This window comes from Sinocyclocheilus rhinocerous, unplaced genomic scaffold, assembly GCF_001515625.1.
Source record: "Sinocyclocheilus rhinocerous isolate Xijiao unplaced genomic scaffold, SAMN03320098_v1.1 scaffold1541, whole genome shotgun sequence".
NCBI lineage: Eukaryota > Metazoa > Chordata > Actinopteri > Cypriniformes > Cyprinidae > Sinocyclocheilus > Sinocyclocheilus rhinocerous.
This window is the reverse complement of record NW_015666203.1, coordinates 139884-161420: the sequence shown is the minus strand read 5'-3', so window position 1 is coordinate 161420 and position 21537 is coordinate 139884. Positions and strand designations below refer to the sequence as shown.

The 21537-nt window shown below is 39.1% G+C and overlaps 1 protein-coding gene across 1 annotated transcript; it reads right to left on the bottom strand.

The window, feature by feature from the left end:
* On the bottom strand, positions 1-21308 carry LOC107732167 (KAT8 regulatory NSL complex subunit 1-like). The gene is made up of 14 exons (XM_016543436.1): positions 20676-21308; positions 15672-17063; positions 11110-11116; positions 10880-11016; positions 10340-10475; positions 10064-10235; positions 6101-6280; positions 5847-6014; positions 4418-4551; positions 3579-3697; positions 2635-2692; positions 2417-2529; positions 2081-2339; positions 1-228 (listed from the first exon to the last, which is right to left on the bottom strand). The coding sequence occupies exons 2-14, from the start codon at positions 16991-16993 to the stop codon at positions 76-78; spliced, it is 2958 nt and encodes a 985-aa protein (XP_016398922.1). The 5' UTR covers positions 16994-17063; positions 20676-21308; the 3' UTR covers positions 1-75.
* Between the last annotated feature and the right edge of the window lie 229 nt (positions 21309-21537).

Here is a 21537-nt window from a genome sequence, read left to right as displayed (position 1 = left end):
TTTTGATTAGTATGAGTTTTCTTCTCAATTAATGCCATAGGAGGTGTGGTTTTAAGGTCGTTAATCGGTTAATCGTCACGGCGAGGAAGCGTCGCTCTCTGACTCCGCCCTGCAGTGGGCGTCGGCTCTGAAGCCTGTAGGAAAGCTCGGTTGACTCTTGTCTGTCTCGGGCTCCACTATCGGGTCCTCAGGTAAAGGAAAACTCCTGGGTTCCCAGGGCTGGACCGTCTGTCAGGGTAAAAAAACACAGGGTGTTAAGAATAGAATTTGTAGTAAAGAAATTAAATAGTGTTTCTGTATGTATTTTTTTATTTCCACATTCCCATTTATAAAACAAAGCACAAGCACAAACAAGGCATCAGTTTCTACGCTTGCCTCCAATGTAGAAGATGTGGCAGAAAATCAATACGGTTGGTTGTTTTATCGTTACAGCACAGTGATGAGACGTACAACCTGAATGGAGTTTGATTTGTTTTAATGGTACTATTTACAAAAGGGTGTTTTTCTTTTTCTTTTCTTTTTTCTGCAAATGATTTAACATCTGAAACAGTCTGAATTACAATGAAACCTGTCTCAAACAGCTATGAAGAGAAAGACACATCAAAGTAAATTAAAAAAAGACAATTGTGATTGTATGAAAAAGAAAAAGGACAGGGCCACAACAATAATGTTGAGTTGCATAGCAAGTAGATTCTCGAAGGGGCGACAGTGCGGAATAAGAACACTAATATGGGGTCACACCGACAAAGTGAAAGAAAAGCAGACGCCTTGTTAACACAAGTTTCCATACAACTGCATAACCTGAGAAGGGCAGGTCTGTGTGAAACATCTGGCTCCTTTCAGAAGGAATACAAAGTACAACCTCAACAGATGATGTAGAAGGAGCCTGGAACACGCAAGGGCCCAAGTGTGAGAGCTAAACTAATGTGCACTAAAAGGCTTTGTTTCGCAGAGCTTGCAATTTCTCCATTAACATTGAGATACATAATGCCATGACCATCAGCATAGCCACACTCCATATGCTGGTTGGAAATTATTAAAAAGGGAGGGTCGAGGAAGAGAGCAAGATATTGACAGGCCGTGAAGTGCTTTTTAACGGAGGAGATCTCTGCTTGGAACGTGACCGCCAATCGAGAATAACACGGACAAGTATTTTCGTCAGGTTTTGGTTTGTCACTTCACAACACAAGCATACATATATAAGTCAGCAGAGAGGCACCCTTTGATCAAGCCCTCTTAAGTCTGCTACACAGTGCACTACATAGTGTTCACCTGACAGGTTAGAATACCACACCAAGTCCCAATGATATATTTAGCTGACTATGAAAACATTTATGGAAACAACTTTCATACATCTCGTTTACATTTTTTCTTTAATTTGTGGGCTAATTTTCATTTTTGGGTGAACTAACTCTTTAAGACTGGTTTTGTGCTCCAGGGTCACTTATTAGAATGATTTCTGAATGATCATGTGACACTGAAGACTGGAGTAATGATGCTAAAAATTCAGTTTTGATCACAGGAATTTAAGATATTAAAACAGAAAAGAGTCATTTTAAATTGTATTCATATTTATATAATTTACAGAATTATTTAATTCGTTTTTGCTATATTTTTGAAAAGACAAACTTTTGACTAAACAATAGTTTATTTTCATCTATAGACACATTTATGTTTTATTTTGTTATGTTATATAAAAACAATGCTTCAAAATCTTACTAAATTAAATAATTGTCTTTTACACCGTTCCTGTAAGGCCAAAAAAGTAAAATATAATTTATTTATTTAATTGTTTTTTTACATTGTATTAAGTTGAAAGTCCATTTTAAAATTTTTCATACCCACTATTAAATGTTAACCGAAGGTAAACGTTCACTTAATTGATTAAGCTGTGACTGTGGCGATGAGACAGAGACAAAAAAGATAAACACTTTTCCAGAAATACTAGCGCTTACAATAGATTGCTCTTTAGAAAGCAGGATGTAAAATAGAAGCGCATTTTTTAATTAAAATTTTTTTCTATGGAGAAAACGAGCAGGATGATGATCATGAAACTGGCGTGAGAATGCGTGTATGTTACCATCTCCTCAAAGGTGCAGTCTGAAGTGGAGCCGCACGTGTCTTCGCTGTACAGCAGTCTGTGTGCGTCTCTGGTGTGAGGTGTGTGTGCGTCGCGGGAGCACGGCGTGTCAGGGCTGGGTGGGCTCAGGGGTGACGGCACCGGTCCGTAGTCCTGCAGGAGGTGGAAGTGACTTGCGTCTGGGGATGAGGGCTGAGGCGTCGAAGGGTTCGTTCCCACTATTGAAGGTGTCGTTCGCCCGTCCAGGGATTTATAGGACCTGTGGAACGACATGGTTAACTATAAACTCACAAAACAGGAAAAACGTTGTCTGATAAGATCAAGTAGGGCAGGTACCTGCTGCCTCTCCTCTTGGCGGGTGCGAGAGCCGTCCATCGCCAGCGAGAGCGCTCCTGATCCTCTAACGTCTGGTGGAGTTTAGCGAACGCTCCTTCTGAAAGGTCCTCCACCTACACGGATCAATCACATGGGTCACATCACTAATAAGGATCGACAAGAGGTTGAATTGGAATATATGAGAAATGAGTGGAGGAAAAAACAGATGGCTGTTATACCGGAATGTTACTGTCTTCCTCTGCCAGTGGTTTGGCTAAAATGTCCACTTCCCTCCATCTGAACAACAAAAATAAGTGTGAGTAGAGCAGATGTTTGAAATGGAACAGTTTATTAAACCTTTAGACAAAATAAAAAAAATGTTTGCATGTGTGTTTTTTGTTCAGTATCATATTTGATACATCAGGATTTTATGACCCATATAGTATGATCCTGAGGATATGGAGCTCAAACTTGAGAAGGAAAACACCTCAATTTTCCAAACTGAAGAAAATTATGCAACTGGGGCATTTGCTGATATTTATATGGCCAAAAAGATGAAATTCCGATAGCTTGTAATTTAAATCAATGGGATCTTTATAACAGTGTAGCAGACTACTTAATAAACAGACTCTCTCAATAATATGTCATAATAGGATGATATTTAATGTTTAGTTTTTACGATCAAAGCTCTGTTGTTTTTAATGGGGGGCAAAACATAGAATGCAATGCAATACAATGATGACTGAGAGATGAACAAATGAATGTTCCTCAAAGGCCTCAAACACCTGATGTATCATGTCATATTTAACATGATTTTTCAAAAATAAATAAATAATAATACAATAATAATAATATGTATGAATAGTCAAGTAAACTCAAATTATTTCAGTCTAATAAGTGTTCATCTTGAAATTCTTAAGATTGTTTTTACATTTACTTTATAAAAATCTTTTCACAGCAAAAAGACACCTGAAGGGCAACGTTTTTATAACTATACGGAAACTTTACTTGCTATAAAAGTCTAAACTATCAATCAGATGGCAAAAAGCATGTAGTAGATTGTGTACAACAGGTTTTTCAGAGCGTTTTGATCATGTTTATCATTTTAGGGCTTATAAATTTGCGTATCAAATATGATACAGTCAGCTTTAATGGAGGCACTGTGAGTGACTTGGAGACACACCTGGGTGTGAGAATTTCTTTGTACTGAAGCTTCTCCACTCTGGTGGTGGCGGCCACTGACATTGGAATGACGATGTTGTTGATATCAAACGGACTCTCGCCTCTTCTTCTCCGAACGGGCTGTTTAAAACATGAATGAAAAGTGAACACATGAGCTCTATTTAAAATCCTGACAAGAGCACCGTATTCTGACTTTGAATGTACAATGCTGACATTTGTTTAAATATAAAGTTTAACAATCACTATTAGGACATATTATGATTCCTGTTCTTTCATCCCTAAATTTAAGCCCTATGTGTTAAGTACCATTTAAGACTGCACTAAGATTTATTTTGGCATGTTTTTGATATAAACGTGGAGGGGGAAGGGGGATGTGGCTGTCCCACAAGCTGGGATTCAAACTCGAGTCACTTAAAGTTTAACTGTGCCACATGTCAAGAACGGTTTTGGCTCAGACCAAAACTATTGTACAGAAAATAATAAAATCCTGACAAGAGCACCGTATTCTGACTTTGAATGTACAATGCTGACATTTGTTTAAATATAAAGTTTAACAATCACTATTAGGACATATTATGATTCCTGTTCTTTCATCCCTAAATTTAAGCCCTATGTGTTAAGTACCATTTAAGACTGCACTAAGATTTATTTTGGCATGTTTTTGCCAATATTAGACAGTATACTGTTGATTGGCTAGGAAGCAACGTGGAGGGGGAAGGGGGATGTGGCTGTCCCACAAGCTGGGATTCAAACTTGAGTCACTTAAAGTTTAACTGTGCCACATGTCAAGAACGCTTTTGGCTCAGACCAAAACTATTGTACAGAAAATAATGAACGTACCACGCTGTTTCCCAGAGGAGTGCTGCTCTCAACGGGGAGGGAGAGCTGTCTGGTCAAGGGACTGGTGTTGGAGGAGTGAAGGCTGGACAGAGACGCACATGGACTTGGACATGCATCCATCACCACTTTTGGTGCTATATGAGGAAAGGAAAAATGAAAAAAGATATATACACATATAAGACACTCATATGTGCTTATTGACCATTTAAAGGAACAATATGTAATTTTTCGCCGCTAGATGGCGCGTATTCAAAATAAACAAAGAATCAAAGGCGTAGTTTGATGGCGCCGTGACTGAGTGTGGAATCATGGGAGTTTACTGAAATAAATGAACTTTTCCACGACATTCTGTCTAATAAAACGCACAACATATTAAAGCGTCTTTGGTGTTTCCAAAAATCGAGGGGTTATGACGTCATGGGCAGGCGACACAATGGCACTATAGACACGGTCCGTGTCACTAGTTAAAATTGCTTATTTCTCTGGATTTAAACATTCTTCGAAACATTTGGGATAATGTAAGTACACAAGTCAGGAAAATATATAACACTGTTCTAGTAGTTTTTGGATATAAAAAAAAATAAAAAATCTTATATATTGTGCCTTTAATTTCAAATTAAATGGTGTGTTGGTCTCACTGAGCTGTTTGGTACCATGGTCAAAAATGTACTTTTGCATTAAGAGACCATATTTCAATGGATGAATGAATTGATTCAATCAATCAGAATACTACAGTATTTTATCAATAAAATGTTATGAACAAAAGTAATTTTACACTATTTACTCTTGTCTTTTTAGAGCAGCTTTTCGGTAGAATTGAATTTTTTGTTTACATCACTGAATCACTATTTCCTTGTTTATCACTGTAAAACTGCTTTGAAACAATCTGTATTGTATAAAGCGCTATAGAAATAAAGGTGACTTGACTTGCAAAGGTGGCACAAGAGCTGCATCCGACATGGCATAATGGTATGAGATTAATATCATTTTAAATAGCCTACATAAAGTAAATTATAAAGTTAAAAAACAAGAGCTCATTACAGGATAGGGCTGCAATATTTTGACAAAAAAATGAATGCCCTTGATGAATGCTTATTATAATACAGTATCTAAATGTAATGCCATAATCAAGACTTTTTATGTTCACATTTCACTTCAACATGACAGTCATGACTGTTTCAGTTTAATTGTGCAGGGGCGTTATTTACCCTGGTATCTTGCATTCAATTTTAGTGTCTTTTTTGCCCCAAGCCCCCATTAATATCTGACCCTGGGTGCTCAGTCTACTGAAACGGGATTTTATGACTGCATGATTTATTTTATGCTGTTGTCAGTAACTGTGCATAGCTGAAATAACCAGAAGCATTCATTAGACAGGCCGTTTAAGACATATTTAGGGTCATGTTTGTATGGAAAGCATTGCACTCACAGTCTGCTCTGTCCAGTGAATGCTCTCTGACCCTCTTCCTGCTGTGACTCTGGTGCAGTACACGATCCGGCCTGCAGGGTGTGAGTGTGTCCAGCTTTGGGACACATGAGATGTTGTCCACCTGCAGCCTGTGCAGCCTCTGCGACCTGCTCTTGTGATGGGCCAACCCTGACAGAGAGAAAGAATGAATAATGAATGGCTTCAGTCACTCTGTCACAGTCAGTGGCTGTGAGTAGAAATGTGTGTGTACTTACGGACAGCAGCTGCATGCGAGTTTGACAGTCTGAATTTGTGTTTAGAGAGGAAGGAGGAGGCAGGTGTGATGGAGAGCTTGTGTTTGAGAGAGATCTTCTTCAGCGATTTGATCCTGTCAAACGGACGAGTCTGCCAATGAGATCTCAAGACCTTCTTCAACTGTAAGCTGAGAGCCACATCTGACAGACAAACCAGAGGAGCAAAGGAGAAAAAAATTTATAGACAGAATCATTACAATTTATGAAATTTCAACAAATCTAGGACTGGAACAATTCATAAATAAAATTGAGAATCTGTGAATGGTGAACTTCTGACAACAATGATACTATATTATACATTTGTATATTATATATATATATATATATATATATACACACACACACACACATACATTTTATTAGCAGTTTGGACTCTCATTCTGACGGCACCCATTCACTACAGAGAATCCATTGGTGAGCAAGTGATGTAAATTTATCAGAATCTGTTCAGATAAAGAAACAAACTCATCTACATCTTAGATGGCCTCAGAGGGAGTAACTATTTAGCAATTTTTTATTATGATTGAACTATTCCTTTAACCAGAACTAACTGTCCATCTATGGGCAAACACAGGGTTTGGAAAATCTGACTGAAAATAATTCTATGCAATTTTGCAACACTAAGCTAGTGGCACAAAATTATTTTTTACCATTAAGGTTGGTTGGTGTTTCTAAACAAATGACAAATATGAAGTGTGAAATGAAGAGAACAACTAAGAAACATCTGGACCCTCTACAAATAAACCATCTACTAACAATAAAGAATCTATTTCTAAGTGCAAAACCTGCTACTCCGAACGGCCTCCTCAGTCCTCCTGTGTGTTTCTTTCCCTCCTTCAGCTCCATGCAGCCCACACGGATGATCTGACACACCAGGAAGAGACGCTGTCTGATGAGGTCACTGCTGCTCAGATCCTAAACACAGAGACGCCACAGGAGAAGAACAGCAGGAAGCACTTAAAATTGTTTCATTATCACAAAGAAAAAAATCCAGTGGTTTTTTCTTCTTCTCATTTTTAGATCTGCCACTCAAAAGTTTGGGGTCAAAACCTTTTTAATACTTTTATTCAGCAAGGACATTTTAAATTAGTGCTGTCAAACGATTAATCGCATCCAAAATAAAAGTTTTTGTTTACATAATATGTGTTTATACTGTGTATATTTATGATGTATATATAAATACAAACACATGCATGTATATATTTAAGAAAAATATGTTATGTTTATATATTAAATATATTTATACATAATATAAAAATAAATATATAAATGTATATACTTTCAAAATATATACTGTGTGTGTGTGTGTGTATTTATATATACATAATATACACTGTACACATACATATATTATGCAAACAAAAACGTTTATTTTGGATGCGATTAATCACGATTAGATAGTTTAACAACTTGAAAACTACAGGACTAACAACAATAGCGCTGTTAGTGAAGAAAATGAACAAACTTTCACTATTACTAGAGACACTGCTGCCGAACACTTTTAAGAGATTCACAGACTCGCAGGTAATTCTCTCTCTCTGATAACTTAGTTATTAACTGCATTATTCTGCTCTCAACAACTCAAACCTCCGTTACTAGGTTTAAAATGACGTTTTGGAATTAGCAACGGAGGCATTGGCACTCCATACTCCTGTAGTGGACAGCACATTCCAGGGCCCAGTTTATGGAGGGGCCCCTCTCTGACCACAATAGTGGACAAAGGTTTGCTACATTTTGATTGGATCTTGGTGGACTAACATAAGCAAACTGTCCAATGCCATCAGATAAAGATGCCAGGACAACAGCCAGACACCTCTTAGAAGGCAAGAAGGAGACCTTTGGTACAAAGCCCGGGAAGGACAGGACTTCCTATTGGTCAAAATGCAGTTTCTGCCCTTCACCGACCAACAAACTGATTCCTCAGGTTTTGGCCTGTGACCGCCATAAAAATTCCTTAGGACCTCTGGACGCAGCAGCAGTGGGTGAAACAAAGAGAAAGATCACAGAGTTCCATCCAAACTCATTCATAACTATGTTCTCAAACCTTAAACTGGTGCAAACTACAACACACATCTCATACTTATTCAGAGAAATAAGTATTCTCAGTGACAGCGACGTGTAGTGCAACATCTTACACAAAACCAGCTGTTAATGAACAAATGAATGCATGCATGACAGTTCAATCTTCTTCCATCATGTTCGGACTTAATGTGTTCGTAACATTGCCAAAGGTATTCTGGTTGTGGTTTGGTAAGTGAATGATGCATTGGTAAAAATTTAGTGACACTTTTCTAAATGTGTGTTTAGACTATGCAAATAAGGAAAGAAGGGTGGGCCACTCTGATGGAAACAGCCAATCACAGCCTGGAAATGGAGAAGCGCCAGACTGCAATCCCCTCCTCATTGGAAAGAGATAAAGGTAGTAAGGTACCTTCCCAAGAGGCAATAACAGCTACAACCTTGTTCTGAGTCAAAGTCCCGAAAGGGAGAGACACTAACAGAAACACCGAAGTTCTGAGTCTGAGTCCTGTCAAGGAAAGGACTGTAACAGATGAGTCTCCCATCCAGAGAGACAATAGCAGATACACCGTTCTGAGTCTTCGGCCTGAAAGGGTGAGACACTAGCAGATACACTCGTTCTGAGTCTCCTATCCCGAGAGACAGAAACACCAACGTTCTGAACCTCTGGCCCATGCGGGAAGCAGCAATAACAGATACCAAGTCCTGAGTCTCCAGCTTGTGAGGCAGCAACAGATACGACCAGGTTCTGAGCCTCCAGCCTGCGAGGAGAGAGATATTCTACGTTTAGAGTCTTCGTCCAGCGAGACAACAACCGATGCAGCAGTCCCGAGTCTCCATCCTAGTGAGACGAAGTGGAGATCAGCATCCTACAGCGCTTCGTGTTCAAGGCTGTTGAAACAGATTCCTGCTCCTTTCCCCACTGCATTGTTACCAGCGCAACCAGTGGAAGAAGTCACCGCAACCGGACTGCTCACTCGATCGCAGAGAACGTAAATATCACTTATCCAAACCTCTTCCAGAGACCTTGGCATTGTTGTATATTATCAGTATATGATTTTTCTAATTTACATTAGATGTTATATAGCTTATTGCAGTTGATAAATAATCTTTCACATATTTGTTTGATGCATAATAAGGTGCTTCACCTTATTTGTTTCAGAGTAGCAACAGTTTATCTTTCCAGATAATGTAGCTCTGACAAAGCAACACTCAACATAATCACTTGCATTTTATGCATCTTATGCACTTTATTCCTATTTCATTTATGGTATTCATTTAGTAGTTGTTCATTACTCTTGTCTATCTTTTGTTAATAAAATCTACAAATTGGAGATTCCACCAATCTTTCTTATGTGATGTACTCATAACCACACCTTAAGTGACACGTAATCCAAAAATCATAACGTCATTGGTGACGTGAGTACCCATCACTACATTATTTCGCCTCCCTAGATTGGCGAAAGCAAATTCACTACATCTCAAAAGCATTTAAGTAGAAAAAACACTTCACGTTGTGGCTGCATCACTACCTCGGGTGTGCATTATTTTCCAAGAATTCAACGGCCCGTCGTCAATTATTCCTTACATATATTTTGTTTATTATCTAATTTTAAAAATAAGCTAACCAAATAGAGCGACTTTGAGGGGGCCAGTCCATCATTTTCAATTTTCCAGCAGATATATATATATTATATATATAGGCCTATAAATAATAAAATGTTTTAAAAAACATACATATGTATACACAATATATACACTTTTTAAAATCATTTTATATAGTAAAACCATTTTATATAAAGTGATATCGCCATACTGTATACATAAAATCACACTGTATATTTGCAGAAAAATCTATTGTGAAAATAGTTGTTAGCTCTAATTGCATCTGACTGTGCATCTCACCCGACTGCATGGAAAGAACAGGGTGGATGCTGCGGTCTTGATGTGCAACTCTCTCCAGCAGAGGGCGATTAAACGGTAAGTCTGGTTTGGAGAGGGGAGGAGTACTGCCACACATGATACACGAGCCGTTGACCTCGCACACGCTTGGAGGTGAGAAAGACACTCTCTGAAACTGATAAAGGAATGAAGCTTACTTCAGATACTCTTCAAAATCAGCCAAAAATGTGCTCCTGGAATGTTGATACATTCATACCAACAAACTTCACCCAAACGCACCTTGCCGTTGAGATTGTGGACAGTGTTCGGGTGGATAAGACGTCGTCTCCTGCAGGTCAGCAGTGGGCGTGTTCGTGCGGATGTACAGCTGCTGTCCAGACTTGACAAGCATGTGTCAGACACTTCTGCCACACTACTGAAATAATATATATAGTGTATATGTATATATATATATATATATATATATATATACACACACACACGTTGGAGCTCTTAATTTTGAACTCTCAAAGTGCATTAGATAGAATAATTTAACTTTAAAATTTACAAAATTTTTTGTTTTTCCAATTCTTCATTTGCCTTTTAAAAAAAAATATTGCAATAAATATCGTACCGTGGACTTCATATCGCAATATTATCGTATCGTGAGATTTTGATATCATTACATACCTATTATGTACTGTAATGTGTAAATTTATAGAAAAAATTGAAAACTTTATCTAATCTAATCCACACAATGAGTAAATGGAAACAACTTATACTAATAATAAGTTCAAATATTTACTCAGACACAATATTAACTACTAAAATAGTCCGAACCTAATGGAGATGTCGTTCTGGGACTGGGATTCTGGGAAATTCTGGGATGTTTCTGAGGTCGGGACATTCTCATTAGTCTCCGTCATATTTACGGTTCTCTGGCAGGAATGGGCGGAGTCTCCCAGCTCCACAGGACCCTGCAGAGAGCACGCAAAAAAAGCAACAAAAAAAAACTTTTATACACAGCCAAATTCCATTAAACTAATTCCCAATTTCAAACATTCCTGAACCTGGATGCTGTTTTTGTCTTATAACACAAACACAGTAGATATCAAGGCCCAATCCCAATTCTACCCCTTAGCCCTTCCCCTTTCACCTACCCCTCCGTTTCGCGCGTTCAACAAAATCTTAGATGACACTGAAATTTCACAATTACACATTCCACATAATACTAGCCTAATATAAGTAAAAAAATACACATAAAGGGTCAATAATAAAATAAAATGTTCATGTGAAATGTGATATTCTTTGTATGAACTTGCATTTGTGAATGCGTATGAATGGAAGTCAATGGCGCACAAAGTGTAGAGTAGCCATTCACAGATCTTTTATCAGTGACTATATTCACTATATAACAATTGCTTAAAGGGATAGTTCACCCAAAAATGAAAACAACCATCAAGTTGTTCCAAACACTGGTTTGCCTCAAAAGATAATGCACACTTTTAGAAAAATGGCTTTATAAAGGTAAAAATGCCCATAAAAGGTAAAAATCAATTTAAACTTATTGGAAAAGATTAATTTCTATCAGTGCACACAGCACAATAACACACTCAGCAAATTATCATCTAATTATCGTTATCGATAAAATCCAAGAAAATATAGAGATATTATTTTTTGTCAATATCGCACACCCCTATTTGGACCAACTATTTTCCCAAAAAGTTTCATGGTGCAATGTTTGGAAAAAGAATTAAGCCATAAACATTTGTAATAGTGTTCATAGGCTTGCAGCCTCCATGTTACAGCTAATGCTGTGAGATTTTATGTTTGTTTTGTCTTAAACATAAAATAACCTGATCCCTGTTTGATCAAGGCATGCGACTGTTCTGACTTGTCCAATTTTCAGCATCAGTTTTTCATCTTGCATCAAAATTCTGTCTATTCATTGTATGCATTTGAAATATAGAGTTGGGTTTTGTTTTATTGTACCCAAGTGTACCTAAAATAAAAAGTGTTTAATATACAGGTTTGTGGCTCTTAATTTCCTATTAATTAACCATTTGTAATCTTATGTTCACTGTTCATTTTTTATAAATATAGGATTTGTATTAAATCTATATTCATTCATATAGTCAAATCGAATCGAGAATCGAAATCAAAAATCGAATTGAAATCGAATATCGAATCGAAAATCGAAATCGAATTGAGAGCTTGAAAATCGAAATCGAATCGAATTGGAACATCTGAATCGATACCCAGCCCTAGTAAACACAATACCAATGAATGCACAATTTATGGATGAAGGACTGAATCTGGTTAGTTTTTCTCAAACACAAACAAATACACTGATACTTGTCTTTATCAGATCAAAAAAGGCACTTCCTGATTAGCTTGTCGTTTTCTCACATACATGTGTGAATCTCAAGTCAAGAATATGTTGGGGTAACTTTTTTTGTTTGTTTGTTTTTACAACAGTTGAAAATCTCTTTAGTCTTTATCATAAATGAAATGTATGCATTTACAGTGTTTCTGGTAGAAAATGTCATTACAAACCTGTATGACTTCCTTACTTCTGTGGAACACGGAAAAAAACATATATATTTTGAACCAAACAGTTTTGGTGACCACTGACTTCCATTGTATGGGAAAAAAAACACTGACATATTTCTCCAATATGTTCCCCAGAAGAAAGAAAGTCAAAGGTTTTGTTTTATGCAAAATATAATTTCTTATTTCTTACTTTTTGATTTTGAACTGAAATGTGACCTGGACATATTTTCGTGAGATTTACCCGCAGCCAATAACCGTTCCACAATCTGTCAACATACACGTAAAAGGAAAATAAACAACTTTTGGTTTTCGATTTTTGGCGACTTTTTGAGCATAGACCATTAAAACCCCCCATCTCTGTAAAGCGCTCCAGCAGTCACTCCAGCTCTCGGTGGATTAAAGTGGTCTTTAATTGCAGTAAAAGCAAATCTTCCATTTGCATAGCAGCTGTGTTCCAGTAAAAGCTTCCAATAATGAGTGTGGGTGTTTGGGATCAATGTCCTGGGATGCACAAAGTTTAAATTCATCTTGATTTAACTGCAGTCAGAGGTCAACAAGCAGCAGTTCCTCATGCTCTAATTTCCCAACCATCACAGCGTGATGTCATAAACATGTGCCGAGAAAGATTAGTCAGAGAGCACTTCAAAGGACGAAACCGGGCTGAAAAATCACTTATCATCATCAGCGTTCAGCCAGCAAACACACACCCTGAATGGATTCAAGCATGTGACAGTGGCGTTTAGAGAAACTGGAGCATGTTTCAGTGAGCTCAAATTTGACATCCAAAAACTGCATTCACGGATGCCTGATTATTTAGGTCAAAGGTGCAAAGCCAAGTCAGCAAGCTGCTAAATGGCTCCTTTTAAAACAGCGTGCATTGATAAATCAACCTAAAATATTAAATCAGATCAAATACGATGAAAAAATACATCTAAATGCTCATTGGGCTAAACTCCAAAGCAACAGGATTTTAGCACCTGAATATATAATGCACAGTTTACCAACACAAGGGGTCTGAAATGCATGTGCTTCTGTTAGGCAGAGCTCACGACGCTTTGTACATACACACACAAAAACAGGAAGTAGGAACAAAAATTACACATGAAAGTGAAACTGCTTAAAAAGAACCGTTTTTTTATCCATCACCTGTGGTTTACTTTGATTTTAATATTAACCAAAACATCAGGGTTCTCGGTTTCACCCTCTCTGTTTTCACCTACAATGAATCAGACTCTCCCTCGGGGGCCAAACAGGAAATTTAACCTCGCTGAAGTTTTCAAATAAGACCACAGCCGCGGAGGACAGCTGAAATGACTTTAGACTAGACTGCGTCATGGCAACAAGATCTATGATCTCACTGTACAAACAAGGTCAGACTGGAAATTAACAGTGACTCTCTAAAAGGTTCAGGGCATGAACACACAGGCCTACAGTCACAAACATGCCCCCACGCTCCTTTGGGGCTCCTGTGAACAGGCCACATAACGTGCCTGCTTCACCATAGTAATGCTGCACAATGGTTTAATGAGACTAAATCAAAAAGTGCGTCCCAATTCACGTACTTATGCACTTTTGCAGTGTGTGTTGAGAGGTGTACTCACACTAAAAATTACAAAAAGAAAAAGAGTACTTCAGATATCCGGATGATGCACTTTGTTAACACTTTGTGCACTCAACAGTTGCAGCTTTCTTTACCTAACAGAAAGGGAGGGGATATCAGATTCTGATGCTAGATGACAAAACTGATGCTAGATGACAATGATGGATAGTGCAAGAAGAATGTTCATTACAAATCCAATTTATTCACCTAAAACCAATTAATAAATGGTTCAATCTAAATAAAAACTGAGCATTTTACCCACAAAATTTGCATGTACTATCTAGACATGTGCCGGTATTCGGTAATGCGATATATATCACGGTAATGAATATGCACGATATTGTTATCGTTGGCACTTCTAAATACCGTGAATATTTATATATTACAAATTATTCAGAATTTTTAATGCATTTTAAGAATACTTTTCCCATCAACTGGTCAAAATGCACAACACCGCTGTATGCTGCGTGAAAGATGCTTGGCATAAATTATTCTTGAACTGACCAAAGTATTTAAAGGGAGAAGGTTACATTAAAAACATATATTTTAACATTATGTTACATTCTGATGTTAAATCCACTATTGTTCTATACAGTATTTAATGTAATTACATCAGAAGTAACTGTAATTAAATTACAGAAAAAACTAAGAGTAAACCCTTATATTTCTGTATTGCTTTATTGCATTTAAATGTTCAGTTATTTTTGTTATAAGAAAAAAGTTATTAAACCTGTTATACTGTATTATGACAGCACTTTTTTTTAAACTAAATTTCAATATCGTGATAATACCGTATACCGAGATAAAAGCATTAGCAATTAATCGCAACATGAAAATTTGATACCGGCATATCCCTAGTACTATCATAAAAGTATAACGGCATTAATAACATGCAAACACCAAACACTACCAAAATCAGTTGTCAATAGTCTCCCGTGCACTGTATTTTATGCCTAAATTGTTTCAAATCAGTTACTTATGAGGTTCCATTTGAGTTGTAGGAGAGTTTTTGCACTCTCCTCACATGTAGTACACATGCACCTCGTGCATGACAGAGTGTTCTAAAAATGCTGTGCTCAAGTTAAAAAATTAAAAGTTTAAACAACATTTTGCACATGACACGGCATTCTAAAAACACGGCGCACAAATTAAAAGTAGTTCAAAAGTAACTCAACATTCCGTATTGTCACATACATCTGAGTGCAACAGATTATCATGAAATAAAATATGTAGGGTATGATTGGATTTTGAGGTGTGGGCGCTAAAGTTAGGTAATGATAATGAAGTCGCTGGACAGGGTTTGAGGGGACTACATGATTCGAAAAATTCTGCATACAGCACCAGAGAGAAGTCTAGCATTTTCACTGTAAGACCAGTTGACATTTTGATTAAACAACTGTTCACAATAAGAACTATAACATGCGCTTCATTTCATGTCTTTAAAAGCAGACTTTTTCTGAAAACAACTGTTTGACTTACAGTTTAATATGACGCTGCTCAACATCCGCCCTGCCCAGCTCCTCCTCCTCGATGTCACTCTCTCCTCCCGAACTGCTCTCAGTGGCGTCCGAGTCAAACTGAGCCTCCGTCGCTCGCAAATACGTGGTGCCGCTCAGATGCAGTTGCTCCAGTTCTGAAGCCACCCTACCACCCTTCAAAAACTGACTCAGATTATGCGCGTGGGTGTCCACGGAAGCGCGAGTGCCTCTCCACGCCCCTTGGTCCGCCCTACGGCTAGATGTTGGTGTCAGAGTGCGGTCCAGAAAACCAGTGAGTTGCTGTTTGAAATGCCGTTGCACCTGCTTGGCCTGCACCACCTGCAGCCGCTTGCGAAGACGCAGCAGGCGGCCTTCGATGTCCGTTTGCCTGTGTTGGCTCTGCTGAGCCCGATCCCGGAGCAGAGCCTCCAGGTTGGGGGTCGAAAGGGATGAATCATCATGGACTGGGGAAGAGTTACGGGACAAGGGACAGTCTACGATATTGTTACTGTTTGTTTCAACAACGGGACTCTCCGGTTCTGCTTTAACCTCCATACTTTCAGACAAAGCCGTGAGCTCCCTATGTGATGACACGCCTTGAACGCTTGGTGTCAAATTCTGTTGTGGCTTCACGTCGCCAGTTGCAAAGGTACCGACAGACTTGGAGGACACGGATAACAACGCTTCCCCATTGGTGGAAGGCTGGTTGCTGTCTCCATTCACTGTGGCCACGCTGCCTTTCTCAGCCACGGCCGCACTAGGTACAGCCACTTTCTTGGAGAGTCCGTTCACAGGCACCATGGTACTTCCAGCTCCGGCACCGTTGACAAGGCTCTTCAACTGACCTCTGGTTAGCTCAAGTGTGTGCCGCTTGCGCAGCAGGAAGTCGCTGCCTGCAGCAGCACTCGGGAATATGGAGCCGCTCAGCAGGCCGTGGCTCTTCAGCACCGACTGCTTGATGAGGACACCTTGCAGCTTCAGTGACTCCTTGACTTTGGTGGACGAGGGCAATGGTTTGACATCAGAGCACAAGTACGTTGCCAGCTTGCCCAGAGATGGGGCATTAGACAGGGGTTCCTGCTCCTGACCCTTGACGCTGTGGTAATGGGCGAAGCTCTGTCTGTCGTCGGCGCTGACGTGACACTTGCCGTTGGTGTGGCTACCGGCAGAGTCCGAGACCGAGTCGGAGATGAGGATGTTGCTGGCGTTGCTGTTGTTCTCGGTGCTGCCGGGGGACAGGGTGGATGAGGGAGAGGCGAGTTTGAAGCGGATGTGGCGGGCTTCGGCTGGGGTGTCGGTCAAAGCGGGCGCCATCGCAGCCATGCAGGGCCGAGGAATGGGCACGGCAGCCTGCACCTCCAAACCTTCACTCCAGCCCAACTACACAGCCTGGCTACAAAGGAAAAAAGAGATTTAGGAGACTGCAAATATACAGAATATTTTGAAAGTGAAGATAACCTTTAATAATAACCTGCTGGAGATACAAGCCGTTTAAAAAAGTTCTCTTCATTTCTAATATTTGCACCAATATTTGCCATATGTCAGAAAAGCAGTTTGCAACCCATTGCTCTTGTGTAATCCTCACATGTATGATTAAAAAGAATATTCAATGGGTGGTGCTTGATTTTATCCATTTATACACATGAATTGTGTGAGGATATTTTTTACTAAGAGTTTTCTTATCTTAAAGGGTTAGTTCACCCCAAAATGAAAATTCTGTCATTAATTACTCACCCTCATGTCGTTCCAAACCCGTAAGACCTTCGTTCATCTTCGGAACACAAATTAAGATATTTTGATGAAATGTGAGAGCTCTCAGACCCTGCACAGACAGCAACACAACTGTAATATTCCCAGGTCCAGAAACGTAGTAAGGACATCGGTAAAACAGTCCATGTGACATCAGTGGCTCAACATCAGTTTTGCGAGAATACAAGAATACTTTTTGAGCGCAAAGAAAACAAAAATAAAAAAAATTTCAACAATTCTTCTCCCCCGAGTTACGTCTTCCTCCATTTTAGAAAGTATCACAATGCATATGCACGCTTTCCCCGAAGCGTAAACAACGCTGATTACGCAGATTACGTTCATGCGCACACTTTCTCCCCCGAACGTAAACAACGCTGATTACGTCGATTACGCTCTTGGGTACTCTCCAAAATGGCGGAAGACGTAACTCGGGGGAGAAGAATTGTTGAATAAAGTCAAAGTTTTTTTTTCTTCTTTGCGCACAAAAAGTATTCTCGTAGCTTCGCAAAACTGAAGTTGAGTCACTGATGTCACATGGACTGTTTTACCGATGTCCTTACTACGTTTCTGGACCTGGGAACATTACAGTTGCGTTGCTGTCTGTGCAGGGTCTGAGAGCTCTCACATTTCATCAAAAATATCTTAATTTGTGTTCCCAAGATGAACGAAGGTCTTACGGGTTTGGAACAACATGAGGGTGAGTAATTAATGACAGAATTTTCATTTTGGGGTGAACTAACCCTTTAAATGTTTTCTTACAAGACCCAGAGTTTCAGCAAACCTCGTTCTGTGGCTCAAAATTTGGAAAATAAGCCAAATACCCGAAACACAACTGCAATCTCTGTCCGATATTTCTTCTCCAAAATTCAAGCCAGCTGGCCTTCAACAAGACCCCCCTCCCCCCCAACCTATTCATTAAACTTTAATAATAACCGGCTGGTGAGACAAGCTATTTAGTCCACTTGCTGTCTTATAATGAAAATTACTATTGCACTTGTGTAATCTGTCTATTTATGGCTGAAACAGGATATTCAACGGGTGGGGTTGAATATGGGCTGGGCTTTTTCACATCAATTGTCTAAGGAGCGTTCTTATCTTCAAGGTTTTCTTACAACAGCCCATTCTGAGCTTCACATTTTTTGAGGCATTCATGAGTAAAATATCTCAAACACAACTGTAATCTCTGTCTGATAAGCCTTCTCCAAAATTCAAGCCAGCAGGCCTCTAATAAGATTAGTTTTTGGCATAGCGAATATTGTTTTGGGAGGGAAAATCTTTGGAATAACATGCAGTGTTGAATCATTCACAGCAAAACCAGGAACATACATAAAAAAATATAAAGAGGTCAATTGTGATGCCATATTGAATTTTATTTTAGTCTCAATACACTGAATAAATAAAAATAAACACAGACTAGAAGATAACTAGTGATAACGGTGTGAGTATGCTCAAACAGGAATCAGTTATCAGTATTTCATAGACATGAATTTATCTGCCCTGATGCTCTTCCCCTCAAAGTAAAAAGGGAATGAAAACTCATTGACCTCAACTGAGCAGGGACCATTACCATAGTCGTTAGTAGGAAAGACCTACTCTTTTCAAGCTTATGTAAGAGCAAGCCTCCTCATTGTCCCCTCCTCCTCAGCAGACCATCTGTGTCAACGGAATTAGGGATATGCCTTTAGGCCTCAACAGATAAGAGACTATCTCTTCATAAGTACATGTAGAGATAGTTCGACTCATGAATTACCATGTACCGTCCATACCTCAACTAAAAACACAAACAACTGTAGAGTATTTCGCTACTAACGAAACATGTCAGTGTGGCTTCATAATTATTGTTATAGCCATTGCATTATCAAAGGACATATATTGATACACTGACAGAGGAGGGTGAAGGACGATATTTCATTTTACTGATGATGCGATCAGTCTTGAAAAGTACTGGGTTTTTTAAAGCTAGCTTTTATCGGTCACAACTCTAGCAATTGTTTACTAACGGCTGTAAATTCACAAAAAAGCTGTTATTTTACTGTATGTTGTCTTTGTCTCTGCTTTGTAAAACGCCTTGAGCACTTGCTGAAAACAATAAATAATAAATATATTATTAGTAGTAACTCGGTCAACTGCATGACATGAAACGCACTGGTCATGTGATGTCAACATGGTGCTGCCCATGAGGGGGCGACCCGCTCCATCTAAAAAACAACCGCTTTTTCTAGAACACCTACGTTTACATTTCAAACAGTAAAGTTGGGACATGTTAATTAGCAACTAATTGGTGGAATCTTTAATATGAAACGCTCAAACAAAATTTGGTGTCTGTACTCTGTGAGTTATCGAGTTTTAAGATCCTAACTAGGTTAATATGCCAAGTAGTAAACATAACAAATCCGGTTACGGTTTAACAAAGAACCAGCGAAGGAAGCGTAAAGAACCCACGGTTCTGTGTTCATGCTAAAAAATAAAATAAAATAATCACGCGTTTTCTACGCATGACTGCCATAACAAGCGACTCATCCAGTACACACAATACAGGAAATACCGGTATAATACACACTGCAGGTCAATAATAGATAATATATTAGGTTAACATCAAGTCCGTTTATAAAATCTCACACACGAATGCCTAGCTAACGTACTAAAGCTACAACGCACAAGTGCAACGTTTCGCTTTAGCAGTATATTCTGAACAGACCACGTGAACATTCACACCACTTCCGTGCATAAATGAAGCAGCCTTTCAGCTCCGACTCGAAGATTAGACGTAGAACCTCATAAAATACACTGCATTATGTTTTTAATGCATTGCTAACTTAGATGTCTGTTAAGCCTCATACTACAGTAAATATGAGCATTAACGTTACACATGTTTAGTATGCTCTCAAATGGCCTTGCTTGCGTTATGCAAGTCATTTTAACCACCAATTTGAACGAGAACCGGTAAGTTAGCACAGACTACATAAGGCTGCGAGTTGTATCATCAAAAACAAGGAAGATATATAGGTCTGTTATAGTTAAAATGAGGGGGAAATTCTAAATAGGCGCGCTTATGAGTGAGTTTATTGCATAGTAATCTGTTTTAAAGCGGTCATACAAGCCTTCGAACCCCCAATAATAAAATTACACATTAAATTATTGCAAATACAACAGTTCATGGTAAAACTCGAAGCTCAGACAGGTTTGCAGTATTAGGTTTATGTAACACAAGTGCTGCTCGAGATCGTCCACTAACAAAGAAAAAGGAGGAACCTACCACGTGACGGGCGCGCAATCCGAGGGAATTTCGGTAACTATTCCACCGACCTTTGGCTTCAGTATCACAATAATGTCACCAAAGCACGAAATAAGCCGTTTGGTAAAGCAACCCCGCCGCCTTTGCCATATCCGTGTCCGCTTCGTGAAAAACACCCCGGTTTCAGGAACCCTTTTCGCTATCGGCTCCGGAATCACGAAATGGGCGATACTAGACAACACCTTGCTGCTGCTGTCCCCTTCAGTGGATTATGGATAGCAAATGTATATTTTTCTTTATATTATGAATCGATGTTTTGCTCAGATACGAGTTCTTTTCATATACGCCTTTATTTACAGATTGGAGGTGGCATGGACCACCGGTTTCGAGATCATTTTCTCTTCGATGCAGGGAGAAACGCACGAAAGATGGCGCCTCGTTTGTCTCCCTTGGATTTGAGTCTGACAAATACAGATGCAGAGCGTGTAGCGAGAAGCCTGTAAGCGGGAGACATTCTCACGCCCGCCGCTAGAGTGAGCGCAGAGCAGCACTTCGCTGACTGGCCACTAGAGGGGGACTGTGAACGCACTGAAATATTTAGGAAAAACGCATACATATTTTCCGCCAAGCTTTTTTTTTTTTAATTAATACAACCAGATGGAACAAAATGACATTAAATCATATGCCAGGGAGCAAGACAATAATGTATCTTTTGAACATATTCACAGTCTTTACAGCTTTCTTATTAGTAGAGTCAGAAATCAAACACAGAGTTTTTAATCTTCAAGAACATTTCTATAGAAAGGCTTACGTCGCTAGAGTGAGCGCAGAGCAGCACTTCGCTGACTGGCCACTAGAGGGGGACTGTGAACGCACTGAAATA

Excerpts from the sequence above, each read along its gene's own strand:
- LOC107732167 (XM_016543436.1), bottom strand. The coding sequence starts at position 16,993 with ATGGCTGCGATGGCGCCCGCTTTGACCGACACCCCAGCCGAAGCCCGC. Across the intron at positions 2,693-3,578 it reads AAAGAAATTCTCACACCCAG|ATGGAGGGAAGTGGACATTT; the intron begins GTGTGTCTCCAA and ends TTTGTTGTTCAG. Across the intron at positions 229-2,080 it reads ACTGCACCTTTGAGGAGATG|ACGGTCCAGCCCTGGGAACC; the intron begins GTAACATACACG and ends TTACCCTGACAG.